The sequence below is a fragment of the Leptonychotes weddellii genome, chromosome 4, assembly GCF_054177405.1.
Source record: "Leptonychotes weddellii isolate Sample4059 chromosome 4, ASM5417740v2, whole genome shotgun sequence".
Lineage (NCBI taxonomy): Eukaryota > Metazoa > Chordata > Mammalia > Carnivora > Phocidae > Leptonychotes > Leptonychotes weddellii.
In genome coordinates, this window is record NC_138372.1 from 10,663,453 (window position 1) to 10,687,089 (window position 23,637).

A 23,637-nucleotide genomic window follows, 5' to 3' on the forward strand; every position below is an offset into this window, starting at 1 on the left:
GTCATGATCCCAGGGTCCTGGGATCGAGTCTCGCATCGGGCTTCCTGCTCCGTGGGGAGCCTGCTTCTTCCTCTCCCTCTGCTTGTGCTCTCTCTGTCAAATAAATAAAATCTTTAAAAAAATTAAAAATTAAAAAAAATTAAAATTTTATTTGAGAGAGCGAGCGAGAGAGTGCAAACTGGGGGAGGGAGAGGGAGAAGCAGGCTCCCCGCGGAGCAGGGAGCCAGACACAGGGCTCAATCCCCGGACCCTCGGATCATGACGGGAGCTGAAGGCAGACGCTTAACCTACTGAGCCACCCAGGTGCTCTGTAAATAAATAAATCTTTTAAAAAATAAAAATAGGGCTGCCTGGGTGGCTCAGTCGGTTAAGCGTCTCGGCTCATGTGATCCCGGGGTCCTGGGATTGAGCCCCACCAGGGAGCCTGCTGCTCCCCCTGCTTGTGCTCTGTCAAATAAATAAATAAAATCTTTAAAAATAAATAACAATAAAAAATAAAATCTGGGAGGAGAAAAAAAAGCTAAGTGCCTGGAGTCCATAAACTAAAATGTGATGAATTAATACTTGCTTAGCCTGGCAGAATTGGTTTTATATAAATTTCTATTTGATTTTAACCAGATGGTTGCCCTTTGGGATGATGGTCGATAAGATTCCTACAGAAGACCGGTCTTTTTCAGAATCTGTAGTTGAATAATTGGTGACTTTACTAATAGAAATTTCACCTCTCCTATCCAGCTGGGTTTTGGAAAAAGCATGCCTACAAACTGCGTGTGGTTAGACGGGCTTTCTTCAAACGTGTCGGATCAGTATTTAACACGACATTTCTGCCGATATGGGCCTGTGGTAAAGGTAAGTGGGAGGTTTTGGTGTTGGTGTCAAGTTACTTCTGACTTCTATTCTCGGTATTCTGTCCTGTCAGCCCCAAGTTTTAGTGTTGACATTTTCTTTAATCACTCATAACTTGTCATAGAAGGGCATCTGTGTCTGTTAGCTTATGATATGAGGAAGTATTTTGGAAAACTATTTTGAACTAGCCAAGATTAATTTTGAAACTAATTTGCATAATACTGTTAAATAGAATGTTTCTTAGGGGTTTTTATAATTTTATCTCATTAAAATTAGTCTATTTATATTCACATTAATATGTAATTGACTTCATTAAAAAAACAAGATGACTTTAAAGGGACGATCATACAACAGAATACACATCTAACCGATGTTGGTAATGTACATACCTGTGCCCAGCAGGAGGAGGGTCTCTGGACCCCATTCCATTATGTGAAAGGAGAGCTTTGAACTCCTTAAGAGCAGATTCACACTGTGGTGGGCACGGCATTTCTTTCAGTGTAGCTTTTGTCATTTGGAGAGACACACATCATAAAGACTGCTAGCATAAATAAAAAATCCAGCAGCTTTAAGTTAAGAATTCTACTTATAACCAGAATTCACTGAAATTTATTGTTGATTCAGTGTTCTACATCGTTTTCTCTCTTTCAAGGGTGTGGTTTTTTTTTTTTGAGCCAGAACTATAAGAATGCTTACTTGAGTATAGTACAGGACTCAGTCAACATGGAAAATAAAATACAGAAAAACAAAATAAAGGCATGATATACTTCAAGCCACAATATCCACAATTGTAAACAGTCCCTCCACATTTTTATTGTGTGTTTTCACTACAACATGAATCACCAGGAAAAGCCTGATATTTTTTCTAGAATAAAAAATATATAAATATGTTTTTTCTTTGCAGCATCCTTGAGACTTAGGATTTTCTTGGGACTGACACTTAAGTCTAGTGGATGAGGCTCTTATTTGGTTTTTGTTTTGTTTTTTTGTTGTTGTTTTTTATAGGTGGTGTTTGACCGCTTAAAAGGCATGGCCCTGGTTCTCTACAATGAAATTGAATATGCACAAGCAGCTGTAAAAGAGACCAAGGGGAGGAAAATCGGTGGGAATAAAATTAAGGTGTGCAGAATGACTTTAAACAGAAGTGAAACAAAATCATATTGAGATCCCACCCTCTTAATAATGCATTTTGTAGGTGGCCAGCAAGGGGAGTGGTTTATAGGATATGCAGTGTATGTCCTGTTTTTAAAGGGAATATTACTATTTGTATACTTGGCTACTTGAGGCCACAGGGTCATTAGCCACAGAATTTTCCCTAAAAATCATGTCATTTAAGGAAATGTGCTTCTTTACACTCCAGGTACCTGATGCTTACATGTATGCTCTTGGTGCAGGCTGGCCCACATTCACGTGTGGGTACCTGCACGCCCAGGAGCTCAAAGTATGACTCATTCCAGCTTCCTGAATGATCCTCTCTTCCTCTTCTCCTGTTCATGATAATTTGAAGGAATTTATGCACTTAATACCTATGATGGTTAAATTGAAACGAGTCTTTTGAAATAAGATATTGAAAGATGATGGGTATCATAGGCTTAAATGACTCTGAGGTCCAGCTGTGAGTGAAGTTTAAATGTTCTTCCATATTTTATTTTATGTTCTAACTGTGGTTCCAGCAAATTTACATCTAACACAGATTCTGGGTTTAGTTGATCTGATTATTTGGCAACTCTCGATAGGTATTGTTTCAGTTTTCCATTTTGCCTTTTCCACTCCTTCAGTATTGGGTTCTGAGACCTTAAATTATACTTCTGTATCGAGATTTCTATTGAATTTGAGAGAGATTTCACGTTAACAAAATATAGTTTCAGTTAGGACTATTTTTAGTTGAGACAGATTGCTCTTGAAGTTTATCCAGAAGGCTATGTTGGGAAGGATTTTCAAATTCAATAATGCTTTCCATCTTGAAAACCTGAAACTTGAATCAAACACCTGCTATTCTTTCTTTTTAAGGTGGACTTTGCAAATCGGGAAAGTCAGCTGGCATTTTATCACTGTATGGAAAAATCTGGTCAAGATATTAGAGACTTTTATGAAATGTTAGCAGAAAGAAGGTATGTATTTTTTTTCCCCAAGTAAGAAGGTATGTATGTTAAACCTATCAGCATAGCTTGGATTTTAAAATACCAAATACATCAAATTTAGATGGGATTACATTTTATTTTTCACCCCTTATTTCTACACTTACCCCCAAAAAAACTCCTTTCCTTTTATCCCCTCATATAGAAACACAGGTTTATTTTTATGAATTCTGTTTTCATGTGGCTCGTGGGATTTAGGTTAAGCTGACTACATTTCTCACTGAATGCTCCTAGAATTTGAAAGAGTTACCGTTTTGCTAGGTTATAACTTTATGTACAAATCATCCTGCTTAACAGTTTTAAATTAAATATGATAACATGTTGAAGAGCACTGCAAACTAAGTGCCCTGTATATTTAGTAATGACAACATCCAGATTATTACTGTGCATGTGCTCATACCGTTAGTAAAAAAAAAAAAAATTGAGAGGCCCCCGGGTGGTCAGTCCATTGAGTCTCTGGCTTTTGATCTTTACTCAGGTCTTGATCTCAGTCAGGGTCGTGAGTTTGAGCCCCGCATTAGACTCCACACTAGGCATGGAGCCTACTTTAAGAAAAAAAAAATTTTTTTTTTTTAAATTGAAAAAGATTATCAAGAGCTTTCTTTGTTTTAAATTTGAATCTTCTAAAGAATTTGTGAATCAGTAAGCCAAAGCATATATAAATTGGTAACTTCAGCAATATAGAAGGAAACCTTATTTACTCCTGTTAATTTTTTTGGTCATGGTTATGTAGTATTTGATTTTTTTTTTTTCCTGCTGCTTGTAGGAAACATTGCAGTTCCGAATCATTTTAAGTCTCATAGTTCGGACCAGGCTATCTCTGTTAGCTTAGAACTGTCCCCAAACTGATGATTGACTCTTTTTTAGACTGAATATATTAAAACACCCTAACATAGTGTCATCAAGTGCTTCAATAGCCGATCACATTTGAAAATGGAAACTATCATCCACATGGTCAAGCTGTTTGTCCAGACACACCTCTGTGATTAAGTCTCCTGGAATGTCACCACTGGATCTCCACCTCTGTACATAATGTGGTAAAAGGCTGTGTGTGAAAAATGTCTTTAGACACTCTGGTTTAGGTATAAAAGGGGGGTCTACAACAAGTAGGAGTCAGATCCTGATTGTGTTGCCAGAAACCTGTGGAATATATTCCCTTTTTACTGCCTGTTCTTGCCACTTTATTTTTATTAAAGTCATAGAGGGTATATATATTTTTTTGAGTCATTTCCTTGTGGAATATTGTATGGCAGTCATTGAATACTGGGAAAGTTTTTTTTAATTTTTATTTATTTTTAAAGATTTTATTTTTAACTAATCTCTACACCCAAATGTGGGTGTGAACTTATAACCCCCAGACCAGGAGTCACATGCTCTACCAACTGAGCCAGCCAGGTGGCCCTGGGGAGGGGTTGGTGTTTTTTTTTGTTGTTGTTTTGTTTTATTTTAAGATTTTACAGAGAGAGAGAAAGCAGAAGCAGAGGGAGTGGCGGGCAGAGGGAGAGGGAGAAGCAGGCTACCCATGGAGCAGAGAGCCAGCCCAATGCAGGACTTGATCCCAGGACCCTGGAATCATGACCTGAGCTGAAGGCAGACTAACTGAGCCACCCAGGTGCCCTCGCATACACTTACTGTGTTCAGAAAGTTTCCTTTTATTCCTGCTTTGATAAGGTGTTTGGTTTTTTTGTTTTGTTTTATCATGAAAGGGTGCTGGATTTTTTTTTCATTTGAAATGATCATGTGTTTTTTCCTTCATTCTATTAATATGGTGTATAATATTGATTGAATTTTGTAGTTAAACCATCCTTGCATTCTTTTTTTTTTTTTTTTTAATTTATTTATTAGAGAACACACAAACGGGGAGTGGCAGGCAGAGGGAGAGGGAGAAGTAGACTCCACTGAGCGGGGAGCCCGATGTAGGGCTCGAGCCCAGGACCCTGGGATCAGGACCTGAGCCGAAGGCAGACGCTTAATGGCTGAGCCACCCAGGCTCCCCCTTGCATTCTTTTTCTTTAAAAATATTTAATAATGCAATAATGATTTAATGAAAGTTTTTAAAGTGGGTTATAAAGCAGTAGGGTACAGTATGACCCAATTTTATAAAACAAAAGTACATATATGTAAAGAAAAAAGACTGGAAAGATATGTATACACATACACATAGAATACATATATGTACATACACATACATAAATTTATATATAGCAGCATTTGTATCTATTTCAGGGTGGTTAGATTGTTAGTGATTTTTTTTTTATTATTATTAACATATAATGTATTATTTGTTTCAGGGGTACAGGTCTGTGATTCATCAGTGTTACACAATACACAGAGTTCACCATAGCACATATACCCTGGAGAGGTTTTTAATTTTTTTTTTTTTTTTTTAAGATTTTATTTATCCACTTGAGAGCGAGAGAGACCGAGAGATAGTGAGAGAGAGCACAGGCACGGAGGAGAGGGAGAAGCAGGCTCCCCGCCTAGCAAGGAGCCTGATGTGGGGCTTGATCCCAGGACCCTGGGACCACGACCCAAGCTGAAGGCAGACGCCCAATCGACTGAGCCACCCAGGCACCCCTGAGGAGGTTTTGTTTTGTTTTTTAAGATTTTATTTATTTGACACAGAGCGAGAGCGTACAGGCAGGGGGAGTGGCAGGCAGAGAGAAAAGCAGGCTCCCCGCTGAGCAGGGAGCCCCAGTGGGACTCGATCCCAGGACCCCAGGATCATGACCTGAGCAAAAGGCAGTCACTTAACCAACTAAGCCACCCAGGCGCCCCGGGGGGGAGGTTTTTTAAATGAAAAATGTACCCTACAGCCAAATTCCCAAAAGCTTGAACTTCTAAGGATTTGATAGTTTTTCGCCAGTAGATGAATCCACAGTCCTTTAGCCAGAAAGTCAGTTTTGATACAAGGCTTTCCTCTGCCGGTTTGTGTATGTGTGTGTGAGGGAGGGTGCATGTGCATATATCGGAGAATATGTGGGTCTGTGGAGAGAGAAAAACGTTTTCCATCCTGGCTCCCCAAGTAGCAGTTTGAAGGCATTGTTAACATTTTAAGTGCTGATAGGAATCCTTCCCCATAAGCTAGTGGAAAGTGTGTTGGTGGTCTAGTGACACCTGAGACATAAAACATCCTTTAAGGTCTTCTGTGCATACATTAAATATTTTTCAGAGAATAGGGTCTTGTGAGGGTTGGGTAATGCTGTGCGGGTGTTCATTTTTGTATGTTAACACTTAAATTCACTCATTTTACTAGTGATCTGGCTCTGGCTTTGTTCTTTCGTTCTTACCCATGGTTATTTATTCCTGTTGAATGGAGTTTATCTCCTAATGTAGGAAGCAGGAGGATGTGGGACTTAACTGTGACTCCGTTTTGCCCCATTTGCCACTAAGATGGCTGTGCTTATGGAATAATTCCTTGCAGTAGAACTTGAGGTTCTTTGCCCTTTGCATAGAGTGGAAGGAAGTCATCCCACTGGATAGTTAATGCATGAATGAAAAAACTGCTTTACCTCTAATGATAGCTTAGCTCAGGAATGCAGTGACCGATTTGCATAGGGTACTGCAGTTTAAAAGTAGCATTTCATTTATTCCCTCAAATACTGTGTCAGAGAGGTAGGGCCGTGACTCTTCTCCTGTGTTACTTTTGGTAGGAACTGAAGACTAGATGACTTTGCTGATAAGGTCACAGGCCAAGACCGTGGGCTGGAGATCAGCCCAGGGCTCCTATCTGCTAGTGCATTGAGCTTTAAACACTTTACCAAAATGATTCTCAAGGTGAATTTACAAGATCCTGTTACGCTTTAGGTGAATTTCCCACCTCCTTAGGGGAGTTGGGATATTGTGCAGTCATGTGAACAGAGTTATGTCAACACCTGGCTTTTCCAGGTTCTTTGGAGACCCTTTTGTCCAGGGTACAAGTGTGCAGCTGTACTGTCTCCTGCTTGCCTGGCTCTCTTTGAGGGCAGGAGCACTCATTTCTTTTGGTGGTCAGGGCCCAGCAAAATACGTGCCAGATCAGTATTCATTAGACTGAATAGCGCTCCAGCACTAATGTTTACACGTACGCCTTTGATTTATGTGACTTCACATTTTTGGATATAGTTTTAGTTTGATTAATCTAAAACATACCTGAGACTGTTTTTATAGTATGATTTTAAGCCTACTGTGGGTTTTTTTGTTTGTTTTGTTTTATTTATTTGAGAGAGAGAGAGAGCATAAGAGGGGGTAGGGTCAGAGGGAGCAGCAGACTCCCCGCTGAGCAGGGAGCCCGAAGCGGGACTCGATCCCGGGACTCTAGGATCATGACCTGAGCCGAAGGCAGACGCTTAACCGACTGAGCCACCCAGGCGCCCCAAGCCTACTGTTAATGTGGGCAGTGAGCCAGTGACCATTCTAGGTGTCTTAATCACTTTATATTAGAAAGCATACAGTGTGTTTACCTTTATGTATGAAAAGATGCTTCCTTGGAGTTCATATTTATGCTGGCAATGAATTAAATTAGCCGAGTTCCATGCTTAGTAACATTTATTTTAAGGTAGCTGGTCATTATTTAGGCAAAGAATCTGATTCCTGTGGAACTTTAGAAAGATCATCTTGAATCCAATTAAAGTAATACAGAGGTACCATAAAATGTTCTCTTTGGACTGAGAAATTCTGTATAAATACATACAATAATGTTTTATTAATGCTTCCAGTGTTTGAATGTTCAGTCTTAGATGCTTCATTTGCTGTGGAGGGCGGGATAGAGCATCACCCAGTAGTAGCTTTGACATATTTTTCTAAGGTTCATTCTTCCAGCAGATACTTGAGTGCCTCCTATGAGCCTAACACTGTTACAAGAAGACCCGAAAAAAGCTCCTGCCTTTTAGGGGCTTAAGTTCTAAATTCTTTGTGTTTCAGTAAAGCCGCTGATGGCAGTGCTGTATAGAGTGTATGACCTTGAGGGGACAGAAGTGGAGAGTGAGCAAAAGGGAAAGAATTGGTCTGTGTTACGGGTGAATTTCATTTTATCCATCAGACATGTTCTTGTGTGTACATTTAATCCTATTGTGAATGCCCATGGGTAGGTCACTGTAAGAGAAAACCACGGTCAGTTCCTTCACAGTTGAGAAATCCTCTTACAGAGCTTGTGTTCAGGTGGTGGCTTGGGGAAAAGTAACATTCCTGAAGGCCAAGGATGTGCCTCACAGTATGTCAGAATCTTATTTAATCTTCTTAAGAGCCTTATGAGGAAAGGTTACCACCATTTTACAATTGAGGAGATAGCCGAGGGAGACTGGCCCCCCCCAATGTGTTTTTTTTTTAATTGTGAACTGAGAAGTATTATCAGTATCATGTGGGTCACGTAGGTGAGAGGATTTCAGCTAAATTATTCTGTTTTTCCCTATAATGCATATGTTTCCCAAGTTGTGATAATATCTTTTGACAGAAAAGTAATTACGAAAGACTTAGAAATGTGGGGATGTGATACTGTTGAATACTAGTGCTCATTCATGACACCTCAACCAAAAGAATAAAAAAGGCGGAAGTGCTGTCCAGTAGAGACATAATGCAACCTAAATTTGTGGTTTTAAATTTCCTAGTAGACACAGTAAAAAATGAAAAGGTAAAATTAATTTTATTTAACTCAGTATGTCTAAAATATTATTTCAACATATAACCAATTTAAATAAGTTACTGAAGAATTTCTTTTTTTTTAAACTAAATCTACCAAGTCCAGTGTGTATTCTGTATTCACATCTCAAATTTCAAGTTCTCAATAGCCACGTGTGGGTTGTGGCTACGGATGGTATTGGATGGTCCACTTCTAACTAATGAGTAAACAGTGGCAAATTTTTTTTTTTTAAGATTTTATTTATTTGAGAGAGAGTGAGAATGAGCGGGGGAGGGGGTAGTGGCAGAGGGAGAGGGAGAAGCAGACTCACCACTGAGCAGGGAGCCCGATGTGAGGCTCCATCCCAGGACCCCAGGATCATGACCTGGGCCAAAGGCAGACACTTAACTGACTGAGCCACTCAGGCACCCAAGATTTTTAGAAGCAGGACTTTGTCATCTTGTGTGTGATTTAATGTGTCAATGATAAGAAAACAAAAGAACTAATACATTGTTTTTCGTATTTGGTAGAGAGGAACGAAGGGGATCTTATGACTATAGCCAAGATCGTACATATTATGAGAATGTTCGTACTCCGGGCACATATCCTGAGGATTCCAGACGGGACTATCCAGCCCGAGGGAGAGAATTTTATTCAGAATGGGAAACTTACCAAGGAGACTACTATGAATCACGATACTATGATGATCCTCGAGAATACAGGGATTACAGAAATGATCCTTATGAACAAGATATTCGGGAGTACAGTTACAGGCAAAGGGAACGAGAGAGAGAACGTGAAAGGTTTGAGTCTGACCGGGACAGAGACCACGAGAGGAGGCCAATTGAGCGCAGTCAGAGCCCAGTGCACTTGCGACGCCCACAGAGTCCTGGAGCATCTCCCTCACAGTCGGAGCGGTTGCCAAGTGATTCTGAAAGGAGGATTTACAGCCGATCCTCAGACCGGAGCGGGAGCTGTAGCTCACTTTCCCCTCCAAGATATGATAAACTTGACAAATCTCGTTTGGAACGCTATACTAAAAATGAAAAGACAGATAAAGAAAGGACTTTCGATCCTGAGAGAATGGAAAGAGAGAGACGCTTAATAAGGAAGGAAAAAGTGGAAAAGGACAAAACTGAAAAGCAGAAACGAAAAGGAAAAGTTCATTCCCCTAGTTCTCAGTCTTCAGAGACAGACCAAGAAAATGAGAGAGAACAGAGCCCTGAAAAATCAAGGAGTTCTAATAAATTGAGCAGAGAGAAAGCTGACAAAGAAGGAATAGCAAAAAACCGCCTGGAGCTCATGCCCTGTGTGGTTTTGACTCGAGTGAAAGAGAAAGAGGGGAAAGTTATTGACCACACTTCTTTGGAAAAGCTGAAAGCCAGGCTTGATAATGACAATGCCAAGTCTTCTGCCCTAGATCAGAAACTTCAGGTCTGTCAAACGGAGCCTACAAAGTCTGACTTGTCTAAACTGGAATCTGTTCGAATGAAAGTGCCAAAGGAAAAGGGACTGTCTAGCCACATCGAAGTGGTAGATAAGGAAGGTAGGCTTAAGCCCAGGAAGCACCTAAAACCAGAGCAGACTGCTGACGGGGTCAGCGCTGTAGATTTGGAGAAACTGGAAGCAAGGAAGAGGCGTTTTGCAGATTCCAATCTGAAAGCAGAAAGGCAAAAATCAGAAGTCAAGAAAAGTAGTCCAGAGTTGGAGGACGCTCGGGTCCTTTTAAAAAAGCAGCCTGACCTATCATCTAGAGATGTCATTCTGCTGAGGGAAGGAGAGTCAGAAAGAAAGCCTGTGAGGAAAGAAATTCTTAAACGAGAATCTAAAAAAATCAAACTAGACAGACTTAATGCTGTTCCCAGCCCCAAAGACTGTCAGGAGCTTGCCAGTGTTTCTGTTGGGACTGGCTCAAGGCCCAACTCAGACCTGCAAGCGAGGCTGGGAGAACTGGTATGCGAATCTGTGGAAAATCAAGAAATCCAGTCAAAAAAACCTATTCCCTCAAAACCACAACTCAAACAGCTGCAGTTATTAGATGATCAGGGACCAGAGAGAGAAGATATTAGGAAAAACTATTGCAGTCTTCGTGATGAGACACCTGAATGTAAATCAAGCCAAGAGAAACCACATTCAGTAAATACTGAAGAAAAAATTGGCATTGATATTGATCACACGCAGAGTTACCGAAAACAAATGGAGCAGAGTCGTAGAAAACAGCAGATGGAGATGGAAATTGCCAAGTCTGAGAAGTTTGGCAGTCCTAAAAAAGATGTAGACGAATATGAAAGACGGAGTCTGGTTCACGAGGTAGGCAAACCCCCCCAAGATGTCACTGATGACTCTCCTCCCAGCAAAAAGAAAAGGATGGACCACATTGATTTTGATACCTGCACCAAGAGAGAGAGGAATTACAGAAGTTCACGCCAAATCAGTGAAGACTCCGAAAGGACTGGCGGCTCTCCCAGTATCCGGCATGGTTCCTTCCATGAGGAAGACGACCCTGTGGGCTCCCCTAGGCTCATGTCAGTAAAAGGGTCTCCTAAGGCAGATGAAAAAGGTCTCCCCTATTCTAACATAACAGTCAGAGAAGAGTCCTTAAAGTTTAATCCTTATGATTCTAGCAGGAGAGAACAGATGGCAGACATGGCCAAAATAAAGCTCTCTGTCTTGAATTCTGAAGATGAACTAAATCGGTGGGATTCTCAAATGAAACAAGATGCCAGCAGATTTGACGTGAGTTTCCCAAATAGCATAATTAAGAGAGAGAGCCTTCGAAAGAGGTCTGTACGTGACTTGGAACCTGGTGAGGTGCCTTCTGATTCTGATGAAGATGGTGAACACAAGTTGCACTCACCCAGAGCCTCTGCTTTATATGAGAGTTCTCGGCTGTCTTTTTTATTGAGGGACAGAGAAGACAAACTACGTGAGCGAGATGAAAGACTCTCTAGTTCTTTAGAAAGGAACAAATTTTATTCTTTTGCATTGGATAAGACAATCACACCAGACACCAAGGCTTTGCTTGAAAGAGCTAAATCGCTCTCTTCATCTCGAGAAGAAAATTGGTCTTTCCTTGATTGGGACTCTCGTTTTGCTAATTTTCGAAACAACAAAGATAAAGAAAAGGTTGACTCTGCTCCAAGACCTATTCCATCCTGGTACATGAAAAAGAAGAAAATTCGGACTGATTCAGAAGGAAAAATGGATGATAAAAAAGATGATCATAAAGAAGAAGAGCAGGAAAGACAAGAGTTATTTGCATCTCGTTTTTTACACAGTTCAATCTTTGAACAAGATTCCAAGCGATTGCAGCATCTAGAGAGAAAAGATGAAGAATCAGACTTCATTTCTGGTAGGTTGTATGGGCGGCAGACATCTGATGGAGCAAACAGCACAGCCGATTTGATTCAAGAGCCAGTAGTTCTTTTCCATAGCAGATTTATGGAACTCACACGAATGCAACAGAAAGAAAAGGAAAAAGACCAAAAACCCAAAGAGGTTGAGAAACAGGAAGATACTGAGGATCCTCCTGAGACCCCAGAATCTGCTTCTGAGAGTAAAGAGTCAGAACTGAAGACTCCCCCTCCGATTGGGCCTCCTGCTGTCACAGCTGTAGTTCCAGAGTCCGCGTCGTCGTCACTGGAGAAGACGATAGCCAGCGACAAAGCAGGGGAGGTGCCTCTGGTGACAGAAGAGAAGCCCAGGGAGCCGGCCTCCACCTCCGAAGAAGCGAAGCCTGTGTCTGAGCAGGCTGCCACTGCTGTGCAGCAGACCCAACAGGTCGACCTGCCCTCCGGGGTGGACACCAGTAAAGATGCTGCTGGGGCTCCGTTGGCTGTGGAAGAGGACTCATCCACTGACCGGCTGCCTTATCTGGACACCAAGCCTCCAACTCCCGGGGCCTCATTTTCCCAGGTAGAGGTCACCACAGAGCCAGAACCTGATGGTACCCAACCACTTTCAAAACCAACTCAGAAGCCTGAGGAAGCTGATGAGCCAAAAGTGGAAAAGCCAAACTCAGCTGCTAATGTTGAGCCTAGTGCAAATCAGAAAGCTGAAGCTGTCCCTGAGGTCCAGCCTCAAGCTTCTGAAGACACTGAGGTTGATCCTCCAGTTGCTACGAAAGAGAAAAAGCCAAACAAAAGCAAGCGTTCCAAGACCCCCATTCAGGCCGCCGCAGCAAGTACCGTGGAGAAGCCTGTCACCAGGAAGAGCGAGCGCATAGACCGGGAGAAGCTTAAGCGGTCTAGTTCTCCTCGGGGAGAAGCACAGAAGCTTTTAGAGTTGAAGATGGAGGCAGAGAAGATTACAAGGACCGCCTCTAAAAACTCAGCCGCAGACGCAGAACACCCTGAACCAAGTCTGCCCCTCAGCCGAACGAGGCGCCGGAATGTGAGGAGTGTCTATGCAACCATGGGTGACCACGAGAGCCGCTCTCCCGTCAAGGAGCCCATGGAGCAGCCACGAGTGACCAGGAAGAGACTGGAGCGAGAGCTGCAGGAGGCCGCAGCGGTCCCCACGACCCCAAGGAGGGGGAGGCCTCCGAAAACCCGCCGTCGGGCTGAAGAAGATGAGGAGACCGAGGTGAAAGAACCAGTTGAGACACTCAAACCAGCTGAGGGATGGAGGTCCCCACGAGCCCAAAAATCAGGAGTTGCTGGTGGCCCACAAGGGAAAAGGGGGAAAAATGAGCCAAAAGGAGATGCTGAACGTTTGGAAGCGGCCGCTGAGGTGAGTCCCCAAGGAAGCGCGAAAGAAAATAACACAAAATCCAAGGCTGATAAAGAAGAAGCAGGAAGTGAACAAAAACGTGAGAAAAAAGAAATGAGCACAGACAGAAATGCACCAGAAGCCCCCGCAGTTGAAGTGGTGGAGAAGAAAACAGCCCCTGAAAAAAACTCCAAGTCAAAGAGAGGAAGATCTCGAAACTCTAGGTCAGCAGTGGACAGATCTGCAAATCTGAAAAGCGTGGACACTGGTGTCAGTCCAAGTGTGGCGGCGGGCGAGAAGGAAGCGGAGGTGGTGGCCGGCCCCGCCGAGAAGAGCGAGAGTCCCCAGAAGGAAGGGAGTTTATCATCCCAGTTGAACAGCGATCCGGCCCCTCCGGACAAGGTAGCGGAGGAGGAGGAAGGTGTGTCTGCCTCTGCGCCGCCCCCGGAATCCAGTCAGTCAGCCAAGCAGACGGAGCTGGAGCAGGCCGTGGAGAACATCGCAAAGCTCACCGAGGCCGCCTCCGCGGCCTTCAAGGCGGCGGCCACAGGTGCGCCAGAGGGCCTCTCCACCGAGCACGGGGACAAGCCGGCACACCAAGCAAGTGAAACAGAACTGGCTGCGGCCATTGGCTCCATCATCAACGACATTTCTGGGGAGGCAGAGAATTTCCCAGCAGCGGCACCTTACCCCGCCGAATCCCAGACAGATCCACAGGCCCGCTCTCAGGCGCCGCAGCCCCCTGGGGAGGGCATGGAGCCTGAGACCGATGAGGCCGTGTCTGGCATCTTGGAGACCGAAGCTGCTACAGAATCTTCTGGACCACCAGCCAGTGCCCCTGACCCCTCAGCAGACCCAGCAGATACCAAGGAAGCTGGGGGGAACAGCAGCGGGACCTCCCAGCCAGTGCCAGAAGCCAAAGGCTCAAAAGAAGCAGAAGTCACTCTTGCTCGGAAAGAGAAAGGCCGCCAGAAGTCAAGTCGATCACGTCGCAAACGGAATACAAATAAGAAACCAGGGGGCACTGCAGAGACCCACATCCCCGAACCTGACCAAGTTCAATGCAAGAGTCCTGCTACAGATGAGGGGACGGCAGTGCCACCCCCAGAAACTCCACAGGAAGAGCAGCAGAGAGAAAAGCCCCAGTCCGCTCCGCCTGAGTCCTATGCTTCGGACCCAAGCGAGACTCCATCCGTTGAGAATCTGCCCCAAGAAAGCGGCGTTGAAGAGGAGACTCCCACCAGAGTGTCTGCGCTCCCAGACCTTCCCCCTCCCTCCCAGCCAGCACCAGTGGAGGATGAACCTCAAGCCAGATTCAAGGTGCATTCCATCATTGAAAGTGACCCCGTGACCCCACCCAGTGACTCAAGCACCCCCACCCCCACGATCCCTTCGGTAACTGCAGCAAAGCTCCCACCCCCTGTTGCCTCTGGGGGGGCCCCACACCAGAGCCCCCCTGCTAAGGTCACCGAGTGGATCACCAGGCAGGAGGAGCCTCGGGCTCAGTCCACCCCATCTCCAGCTCTTCCCCCAGACACAAAAGCTTCCGACATTGACACCAGCTCCAGTACACTGAGGAAGATCCTTATGGACCCCAAATACGTCTCCGCCACTGGCGTCACTTCCACGAGTGTCACGGCCGCCATTGCGGAGCCTGTCAGCGCTGCCCCTTGCCTGCATGAGGCACCGAACCTGCCTCCAGTTGAGCCCAAAAAGCCACCTTTAGAAGAGAAACCAGCAGCTCCAGCACCCAACACCTCTGACACACAGGCCCCAGAGGTTCCAGTAGCCGCGGAAAAGGAAAAGGTGGCTCCAGTCATTGCTCCCAAAATTACTTCTGTGATCAGCCGGATGCCCGTGAGCATCGATTTGGAGAACTCACAAAAGATAACTCTAGCAAAGCCAGCTCCTCAGACCCTGACCGGCCTGGTGAGTGCTCTGACGGGCCTGGTGAACGTCTCCTTGGTCCCCGTGAACGCCCTGACCGGCCCCGTGAATGCCCTGAAGGGCCCTGTGAAGGGCTCAGTGGCCACTCTGAAAGGCCTGGTGAACACTCCTGCCGGCCCCGTGAACGTCCTCAAGGGGCCAGTGAATGTTCTCACGGGGCCGGTGAACGTGCTCGCCGCCCCGGTGAACGCCGCCGCGGGCACGGTGAACGCCGCCGCCGCGGGCGCCATGACTGCGGGCGCGGTGACCGTCACAGCTGGCGCGGTGACTGCCGCCTCTGGCAGCGCGACCGCCACCAGCACAGGCGCGGCGACGGCGGCAGGCGCGGTGGTGACGCCGTCGGCAAAGGGCAAGCCCAGACCCAGCGCTAACGAGAACAGTCGGTTCCACCCAGGGTCTATGTCTGTGATCGACGACCGCCCGGCAGACGCGGGCTCTGGCGCTGGGCTGCGTGTGAACACGTCGGAAGGGGTCGTGCTGCTGAGCTACTCGGGGCAGAAGACGGAAGGCCCGCAGCGGATCAGCGCCAAGATCAGCCAGATCCCCCCGGCCAGTGCCATGGACATCGAATTCCAGCAGTCGGTGTCCAAGTCCCAGGTCAAGCCTGATTCTGTGGCCCCGTCACAGCCTTCGCCCAAGGGCCCCCAGGCTCCTTCGGGCTTTGCCAACGTGGCCACTCACTCGACTCTGGTACTGACTGCCCAGACGTATAACGCGTCTCCCGTGATTTCATCTGTGAAGGCTGACCGTCCGTCCCTGGAGAAGCCCGAGCCCATCCACCTCTCCGTGTCCGCACCTGTCACCCAGGGTGGTACGGTGAAGGTTCTCACCCAGGGCATAAACACGCCCCCAGTGCTGGTCCACAACCAGCTGGTCCTCACCCCAAGCATCGTCACCACTAATAAGAAGCTTGCTGACCCCGTCACCCTCAAAATAGAGACCAAGGTCCTCCAGCCAGCGAATCTGGGGTCCGCTCTCAATCCCCACCACCCTCCTGCTCTGCCCAGCAAGCTGCCTGCAGAAGTGAACCACGTCGCCTCGGGGCCCAGCACCCCGACAGATCGAACGGTCTCCCATTTGGCAGCCACAAAGCCAGATGCCCATTCTCCTCGACCCAGTGGGCCTGCTCCATCCCCGTTCCCGAGAGCGTGCCACCCCAGCAGCACCACGTCCACGGCTCTCTCCACTAACGCCACGGTCATGCTGGCGGCAGGCATTCCTGTGCCTCAGTTCATCTCCAGCATACACCCGGAGCAGTCTGTCATCATGCCGCCCCACAGCATCACCCAGACTGTGTCCCTTAGCCACCTGTCCCAGGGCGAGGTGAGAATGAACACACCCACGCTGCCCAGCATCACCTACAGCATCCGGCCGGAGACGCTTCACTCGCCGCGGGCCCCTCTGCAGCCCCAGCAGATAGAGGTCAGGGCCCCGCAGCGTGCGGGCACACCGCAGCCGGCCGCGGCTGGTGTGCCGGCCCTGGCCCCCCAGCACCCTCCGGAGGAAGAAGTGCATTATCACCTCCCTGTTGCTCGGGCTGCGGCCCCCGTGCAGTCGGAGGTGCTGGTCATGCAGTCCGAGTACCGACTGCACCCCTACACCGTGCCCCGGGACGTGAGGATCATGGTGCACCCGCACGTGACAGCGGTCAGCGAGCAGCCCCGGGCGGCAGACGGGGTGGTGAAGGGGCCGCCGGCCAGCAAGGTCCCGCAGCAGCCCGGGAAAGACGCGGCCAAGACGGCGGAAGCCAAAGCGGCCCCGGCCCCCGCGCCCCACGGGGAGGCCCGCATCCTCACGGTCACCCCCAGCAACCAGCTGCAGGGGCTGCCTCTGACCCCACCTGTGGTGGTGACGCACGGCGTGCAGATCGTGCACTCCAGTGGGGAGCTGTTCCAGGAGTACAGATACGGAGACATCCGCACCTACCACGGCCCCGCTCAGCTCACGCACACTCAGTTTCCGGCCGCCGCCTCCATCGGTCTACCTCCTCGGACCAAGGCTGCCGCTCAGGTGAGTGCCGCGCTGCCGCGTCGCTCCCTGCGCTGGTTGGGGTACCAGCGCCGGCCTGGACACGTGTCGCCCTTTCTGTGAGTTTAAAGAGGCGCTCCCCAAATTGCAGGGTGAGGGAATTCGATCACCGTGCAGAGGGCCGAGACCCGGGAAGGCGCTCTCTGGGGGGACTTGATGGGGGCCGGTGCCTCCTTGCAGGGGTGTGGGGGAGAGTGAGCGGGTGACCTCTCCCCGGAACCCTCAATGCTGAGTGCCCAAGAGGATCACTGCTGTGGGCCTGACTTCCAGGGGGTGCCTGCAGCTGACCCTGCCCGGGAGCCCATGGCTGGGGAGTGGGGTGGGGGTGGGGGGCGGTGGGCAGGGTGCCGTGTGTAACACGCTCTCCTCTCCGTTCCTCTCTCCCCTGCCGAACTCTAGGGCCCAGCTCCTGAAGGTGAGCCCTTGCAGCCCACTCAGCCTGCACAGTCTACACAGCCGGCCCAGCCCGTGCAGTCCGCACAGCCTGCCCAGCCCACGCAGCCCTCCCAGCTCGGCCAGCCGGGCCAGCCGGGCCAGCCACCAAGCAGCAAGATGCCTCAGGTCTCCCAGGAGGCGAAGGGGACCCAGACAGGAGTAGAACAGCCTCGCCTCCCAACCGTACCTGCAACCAGGCCAGCCGAGCCTCATGCCCAGGTTCAGAGGGCGCAGGCAGAAACCAGCCAGACCTCCTACCCCTCCCCCGTGTCCGTCTCCATGAAGCCTGACCTCCCGGCCCCTCTCCCTGCTCAGGCTGCCCCAAAGCAGCCGTTGTTTGTCCCCACAACCTCAAGCCCCAGCACCCCTCCAGGACTGGCTCTGACGCACACCGAAGCCCAGCCCGCTCCCAAACCAGATTCTTCTCCACACTTGACTTCCCAGAGGCCTGTGGATATGGTCCAGCTCCTGAAGGTAAGCCTGGGCAGGGGGCCTCCCCGGCTCCCCCCCGAGCTTTGCGCTGTGTTGAAGGTCCTAAGGTCCCCACTTAGACCAGTAAGCTGTTGTCTGGGGCCATGTCCAGCATGGCTCTGCTCTGCAGCCGGGAGCTTACTTCCTGTTTGTCTCCCCGAGAGCAGAAGTACCCCATCGTGTGGCAGGGCCTGCTGGCCCTCAAGAACGACACAGCTGCCGTGCAGCTCCACTTTGTCTCTGGCAACAATGTTCTGGCCCATCGGTCTCTGCCCCTGTCGGAAGGAGGCCCCCCGCTGAGGATCGCCCAGAGGATGCGGCTGGAGGCCTCACAGCTGGAAGGGGTTGCCCGAAGGATGACGGTGAGCTTAGGGGCCCAGGCGAGCGACTGCCCTGCCCATGAGGGAGGACGTGGCTTGCCCCGCGCGTTCTGTCGCCGGCGGGGGTGTAAAATGCCTCTAGGCTCAGAAACCGTTTTTTTTTTTCAGTCAACAAATTGGGTGGACTTTAAGGGCGGGGCGGGGGGGGCGTCTTTTGTGGACTCCGCAGCCGAACCCCTGGTCGGACAGGCCTCCACATGGGGCCACTGTCCTGAGGGGAGGCCCCGGATGACCGACAGCTGCTGCTGTCTCCACAGGTGGAGACAGATTACTGTCTGCTGCTGGCTCTGCCCTGCGGCCGTGACCAGGAGGATGTCGTGAGCCAGACCGAGTCCCTCAAGGCGGCCTTCATCACCTATCTGCAGGCCAAGCAGGCGGCAGGGATCATCAACGTTCCCAACCCTGGCTCCAATCAGGTCAGCCCACTGTCCACACATGGTCAGGCTGGTCAGCCGTCTAATCGGGCTACCAGTGCCGACTCCGAGGAGTCCAGGGGTTTCTCCGAGGTGGGCAGAAGGGCGTTTTGGATAGAGGACTCGAGCGGAGTGTAGAGGTGGGGCCCCCGTGGCCCATCCTGGAGCTAACCCAGGGCGGGACCGCTGAGACCACAGAGGTTTTCAGCTCCGGGCTGCGGAGGCTCCCCCGGAGGGTCGTTCAGGTGGCTAGTTTGCTGACACCTAGGTTCTTCCTGGTGGACAGTCCCGGGGGCATTAGCTGATGGGGAAACGGACTCACCCGAGCTCGGTGTATTGGGCCCCCAGTTGGGAAGGTTCAAGAATGGCAGTGGGGTGGCTGATGTGGAGACCGGGGATCCCACTCTTCTCTCTCGTCCACCCCCCCCCCCCCCAGCCCGCCTATGTGCTGCAGATCTTCCCGCCCTGCGAGTTCTCCGAGAGCCACCTGTCCCGTCTGGCCCCCGACCTCCTTGCCAGCGTCTCCAACATTTCTCCCCACCTCATGATCGTCATCGCCTCCGTGTGAGCCACTGATGGCCGCCACTCGGTGTATTTCCCCGAGGCTCTGCAGCAGAAAGTAAACCCAGGACCCCCCAGTCACGTGGAGGAAGCAGCTGCCGAAGGGGACGTCCTCCACTGCCAGCCGCCAGCCTTGCCCTCGAGGCCGCTCCCCCCCCAGGCTCAGGGGGGCAGACCCCTCCGGGCAGTGGTGCTGCTACCTGTGTGTTTACATGACATTTAGCCCGAGGACAGACCACCCCCCCGATGGACTCTGCAGACACCTTGGGGCTGGGTTTCTCTCTCCTCTTTTTGGAGAAAAGGAACGGGGCAGTGGAATTAATTTTTTTGTTTTTGTTTTTAAGAAACAGAACAGAACTGCCTTTGCACTAAATTAGTGACTTGGACTTTTGCACAGTGAAGACAGGCTGTGACACTCTGGATGTCTTGGTGGACCTGAAACACACACATCGAGGACTCGAGCGCAGGACATCAGGTTTCTGCCGAAACACTGGGGTCAAGGAACATTTCATTGGGTTGTTTTGTCCCCACCCCGCCCTTCCCCTTGTTCATTTGAATGTGTCACCTTTCTCAGTTCTCCTGCCGCCACCATCTTTGATTCACCCGGATGTATAGTTTACAATCGAAAAAGAGCAGACAGGAGGATTCTCTTTCCTGGTGTGGGATATACGGAACTTGGGATGTGTGTACATATAAATATATAATATATATAAATATATATAATACCGACTTAAAAAAAATCAAATTCCCCTGACATACATTTTTTTTAATCTGTGCCAAAAATGTGTTTTCAGAGAAGAATCTTATTTTCATACTCAGACTTTGTATTGTCACTCATTTGTATAAGTGCGCTTCGTTACAGCACGGGCCCTGCCCCCGCGATTTGGAAGTGTCACACACACAAAAAGACTGTACAAAAAAGACTGGCTTCCCCCCTTCCTGTTACCTTGACCTCTTCCCCCCCCCAACTTCCTAACACTTATTAATTTATGAAACTGGTTTTCTCAGCGCAGTTTTGTTTTGTGTGTCCATTGGATTACAAACTTTATTAAAAAATACAAAACACGTCAAGTGTGGATGTGACTGTCACTTGGGAGGACCAAGGGTCCTTTGCTTATGGGAACAGCTGGCTCTCATCCCGCTTGTTTCCCTCCCCCAGTCTGTCCATGGGACCTGCTCCCTTCCTGCCACTTAATCCTCCCCAAGCATCATGTTATCTCGTACAAAAGAGGTTTCTGCCACAGACCGAACTTATTTGTTCTCGGGTAACGTGGAAGGCACTTCACAGTTGGATTGTGGGGGGGGGGGTGAGGAGGGGGCCGGGGGAACCACCCACCAGGCAAACTCTGAAACCTCGTAGGCAAACTTTGGTGTCTCGTCTCTTGCCCCGTCCTCCTCCAGGCCTGCCCCGGCGCCAGCAAGGAGGGTGGGGCGACTGGGCCCGGCTCCCCCTGCAGCTGGACCCACTACAAGCTGGGGAGGCGGGGTGTGGGGACAGGACCACAGAGTTGATGGTCTCACTTGAGAGAATCACGGGGCTCTCGGAGTGAGGAGGTGGCGCCATCTCTGAGGGAGGGATTACAACTGCTCGGAGCAAACTGTAGAGGGGCAGGGACGGCGTCAGCTCTCCCTCCTGAGGAGGGTAAGGATGAGCTGTTCTACGGCCCCTGCTGGCCGTGTCCCCCACCTCCCCCCATCAAAGCCCCTGGCCACGCGTTTCTGACCCTCAGCCTGGTCGTAGACTCCATCGGTTGAGGGCAAATAAATGTTCCCGAAAGAGCGGGGCACTGGCTCGGCCTTGATCCTGTGAAGTGAGGGGGGAGCCCTCCTGCTTCCCCAAGCCCAACAGAACTGGGCCCGTGGCCCGCTGGGCCTGGCTCTCTGCCTACCTTGCCGCTCTGGCTGAACGGGCTTCTGAGCTGGGCTCTCTCTGGGGTGCCTGGATCCTGGTAAGCCAACCCAACTGGGCAGAGGGGGAGCAGGGTCACAGCTGTGCTCCACGGCGGAGAGGGGAGCGCAGGTCCTGAAGCTGAACAGGTGAGAAGCCCAAGGGGGAGACTGGATGAGGGGATGGGGTGCACGGAGCCACGGTCTCTCTGGCCCCAAGCGTGCCGCCCACACCCCGACTCCGGACAAGGAAGCCAGCTTTTTTTTCCTAGACCGGTCCAGAGGCACCAGTCCCACTCTGCGGGAGGGACAGCCTGGCCGCTTGGCCAAGGAACAGGTCGGTGCCGGCTGGTGCCTGGGAGGGGCAGCCCTTCCATGGCTTCGGCCACAGCTCTGCCAGCTCCCCGCCCCACCCCCACAGGGAGCTATAGGCAGCGTTAGAAAATAATCGAATTTATTCTCTCTAGGGAACGGGGCCACCCGTCTCAGATCTAGGGTGCCGGCCATCCTTAAATAAACAGTCACAAGGAGGGACGCCCGCTCACTCCGCAGGCGGTGGACATTCAGGGGCTGTGGGGGGCGTCTCTGCCAGAGCGGGCTGGCCATCAGCCCCGTCCCGAGGGCGGAAGACCAGCTCCCCAGCCTGCAGCACCTGCCCGGCCGGCCACGCGCTGCCCGGCCCGTACTGCTGGTAGAAGTCCGCGTCCGTCTGGAACATGACCAGTGCCTGGGCCGTGTGGATCCGCACGTGCTGCGCGAGGCTGTTCGCGTCCAGGAACTTGTCCCCACAGGAGTCACAGGCGTAGAGGATGTGGGTGTTGGGGTCTGTGGGAGGTGGGGGCCGTGGTCAGGATGGGGACGGCCCTCGGGGTCCACCTGTGTTCACACTCCGGGCGGCCCCTCTCACCTTCCTCCTGGACTTGCTTCACGGCTTTGCTGATCTCGGCCTTAAGTACCTCCGTCTCGTCGGCGGTCACCGCGGCCCCCACTGGTACCACTGCGGGCAAAGGCGGGCGGAGTCCGCAGGGCCTCAGGCCTCAGGCGCCCGCCCCGCCGCGGCCACCGCGGAGGCCAGCTGCCCGTGACCACCCCCTGCTGCCCGCAGCCCGCACCTGTGAGCTGAGTGACGGCCGTCGCCGCCAGTGCCTCGGTGGCCAGCGTGACCATGTCATCCACGGTGACCACGCTGACCTCACCCCCCTCCTCGGGCTCCAGGATTTTGATGCCCGCCTTGCCCTGGTGCACAGTCTTCACGTGGGAACGCAGGTTGTCCACCCGGTTGAAGCCACGACCGCACTTGTCACACAGGTAAGGCTTCTCTCCTGGGGGGGAAGGCAAGGTTCTCGCCTGCCGTTGGGGGGGGGGGGGGAGGACCTCAGTGGCCTCCAGCTTCCCCCAAAACCCTGTCCTTTCCAGCAGCAAGTGCTCTGGGGCAGCCACCAGGGCTGCACAGAAGCCTCCAGCGGCCACCGCACCTTCTGGGAACTAGGAAAATGGGGTCCTCATTGGAACTGGACCTCCCAGGCCCCCTGCAGCAAGGACTGGCACCCAAAGCTGGGATCTGCAGGCACCTCCCTTCCCACCACCCCCGCCCCCAAGAACACGGCCGGATGGGGCAGGCGGGCACCAGCTCACCGGTGTGGATGATGATGTGCTTGGACAGGTCCCCCACGTTCACGAAGGCCTTGCTGCACACGCTGCACTTGTGAGGACGAATGTTGTCGTGGTGGCGAATGTGATTGGCCAGCTGGCTGGACTGGACGAATCTGCGGCGCGCAGAGCAAGCGGCTGGCACCGAACGGCCCGAGCCCCGAGGTGCGGGGGCGGGGGGCGGGGGGCTGGGCTGGGGCCTCCTGCCTCCTCTTCTGGATCGAGGCGGCCCTGGGGACCTGTGCCTGGGCGGGCGGCAGCCGGGCCGCTGCTAAGCGAGCTCTAGGTTCGTTTCCTGACCCCCTTCCCCGAGCGAGCGGGCTGCCAGGGACCCCCGTGGGGCCCGGGGCGTGCGGGGGGGCGGCGGGGGGGCGGGGGGAGGGCCAGGACCTCTTGCCGCAGCGCTCGCAGACGTAGGGCTTCTCCCCGGTGTGCTGGCGCACGTGCGCGATCAGGGAGCTGGCCTGGGTGAAGGCCTTGCCGCACATCACACACTGGCACGGCTTCTCGCCTGGGGCCGGGGGCGGGAGAAGGCGTCGGCACCAGCCCCGCCCCGCGCCCCCCCACCCCCCCCC

General features: G+C 50.9%; 2 protein-coding genes across 4 annotated transcripts in view; one reads left to right on the forward strand and one right to left on the reverse strand.

Moving 5' to 3' along the window:
- SPEN (spen family transcriptional repressor) overlaps positions 1-20,596 on the forward strand; it is a 95,328-nt gene extending 74,732 nt beyond the window's left edge. For all 3 annotated transcript variants that reach the window (XM_081817545.1, XM_081817543.1, XM_081817544.1), the window contains 8 exons: positions 736-849; positions 1,852-1,965; positions 2,857-2,957; positions 9,111-17,247; positions 17,665-18,174; positions 18,339-18,533; positions 18,809-18,967; positions 19,401-20,596. In XM_081817545.1, the coding sequence (XP_081673671.1) occupies positions 736-849; positions 1,852-1,965; positions 2,857-2,957; positions 9,111-17,247; positions 17,665-18,174; positions 18,339-18,533; positions 18,809-18,967; positions 19,401-19,532 (9,462 nt within the window). In that variant the 3' untranslated portion in view covers positions 19,533-20,596. The remainder of the gene's footprint in view (positions 1-735; positions 850-1,851; positions 1,966-2,856; positions 2,958-9,110; positions 17,248-17,664; positions 18,175-18,338; positions 18,534-18,808; positions 18,968-19,400) is intronic.
- The window catches only part of ZBTB17 (zinc finger and BTB domain containing 17), a 30,841-nt gene continuing 27,742 nt past the window's right edge, over positions 20,539-23,637 (reverse strand). The window contains exons 8-12 of the mRNA XM_081816828.1: positions 23,453-23,610; positions 23,048-23,178; positions 22,525-22,734; positions 22,320-22,409; positions 20,539-22,237 (exon numbers count right to left, since the gene is read on the reverse strand). Of these exons, the coding sequence (XP_081672954.1) occupies positions 21,954-22,237; positions 22,320-22,409; positions 22,525-22,734; positions 23,048-23,178; positions 23,453-23,610 (873 nt within the window). The 3' untranslated portion in view covers positions 20,539-21,953. The remainder of the gene's footprint in view (positions 22,238-22,319; positions 22,410-22,524; positions 22,735-23,047; positions 23,179-23,452; positions 23,611-23,637) is intronic.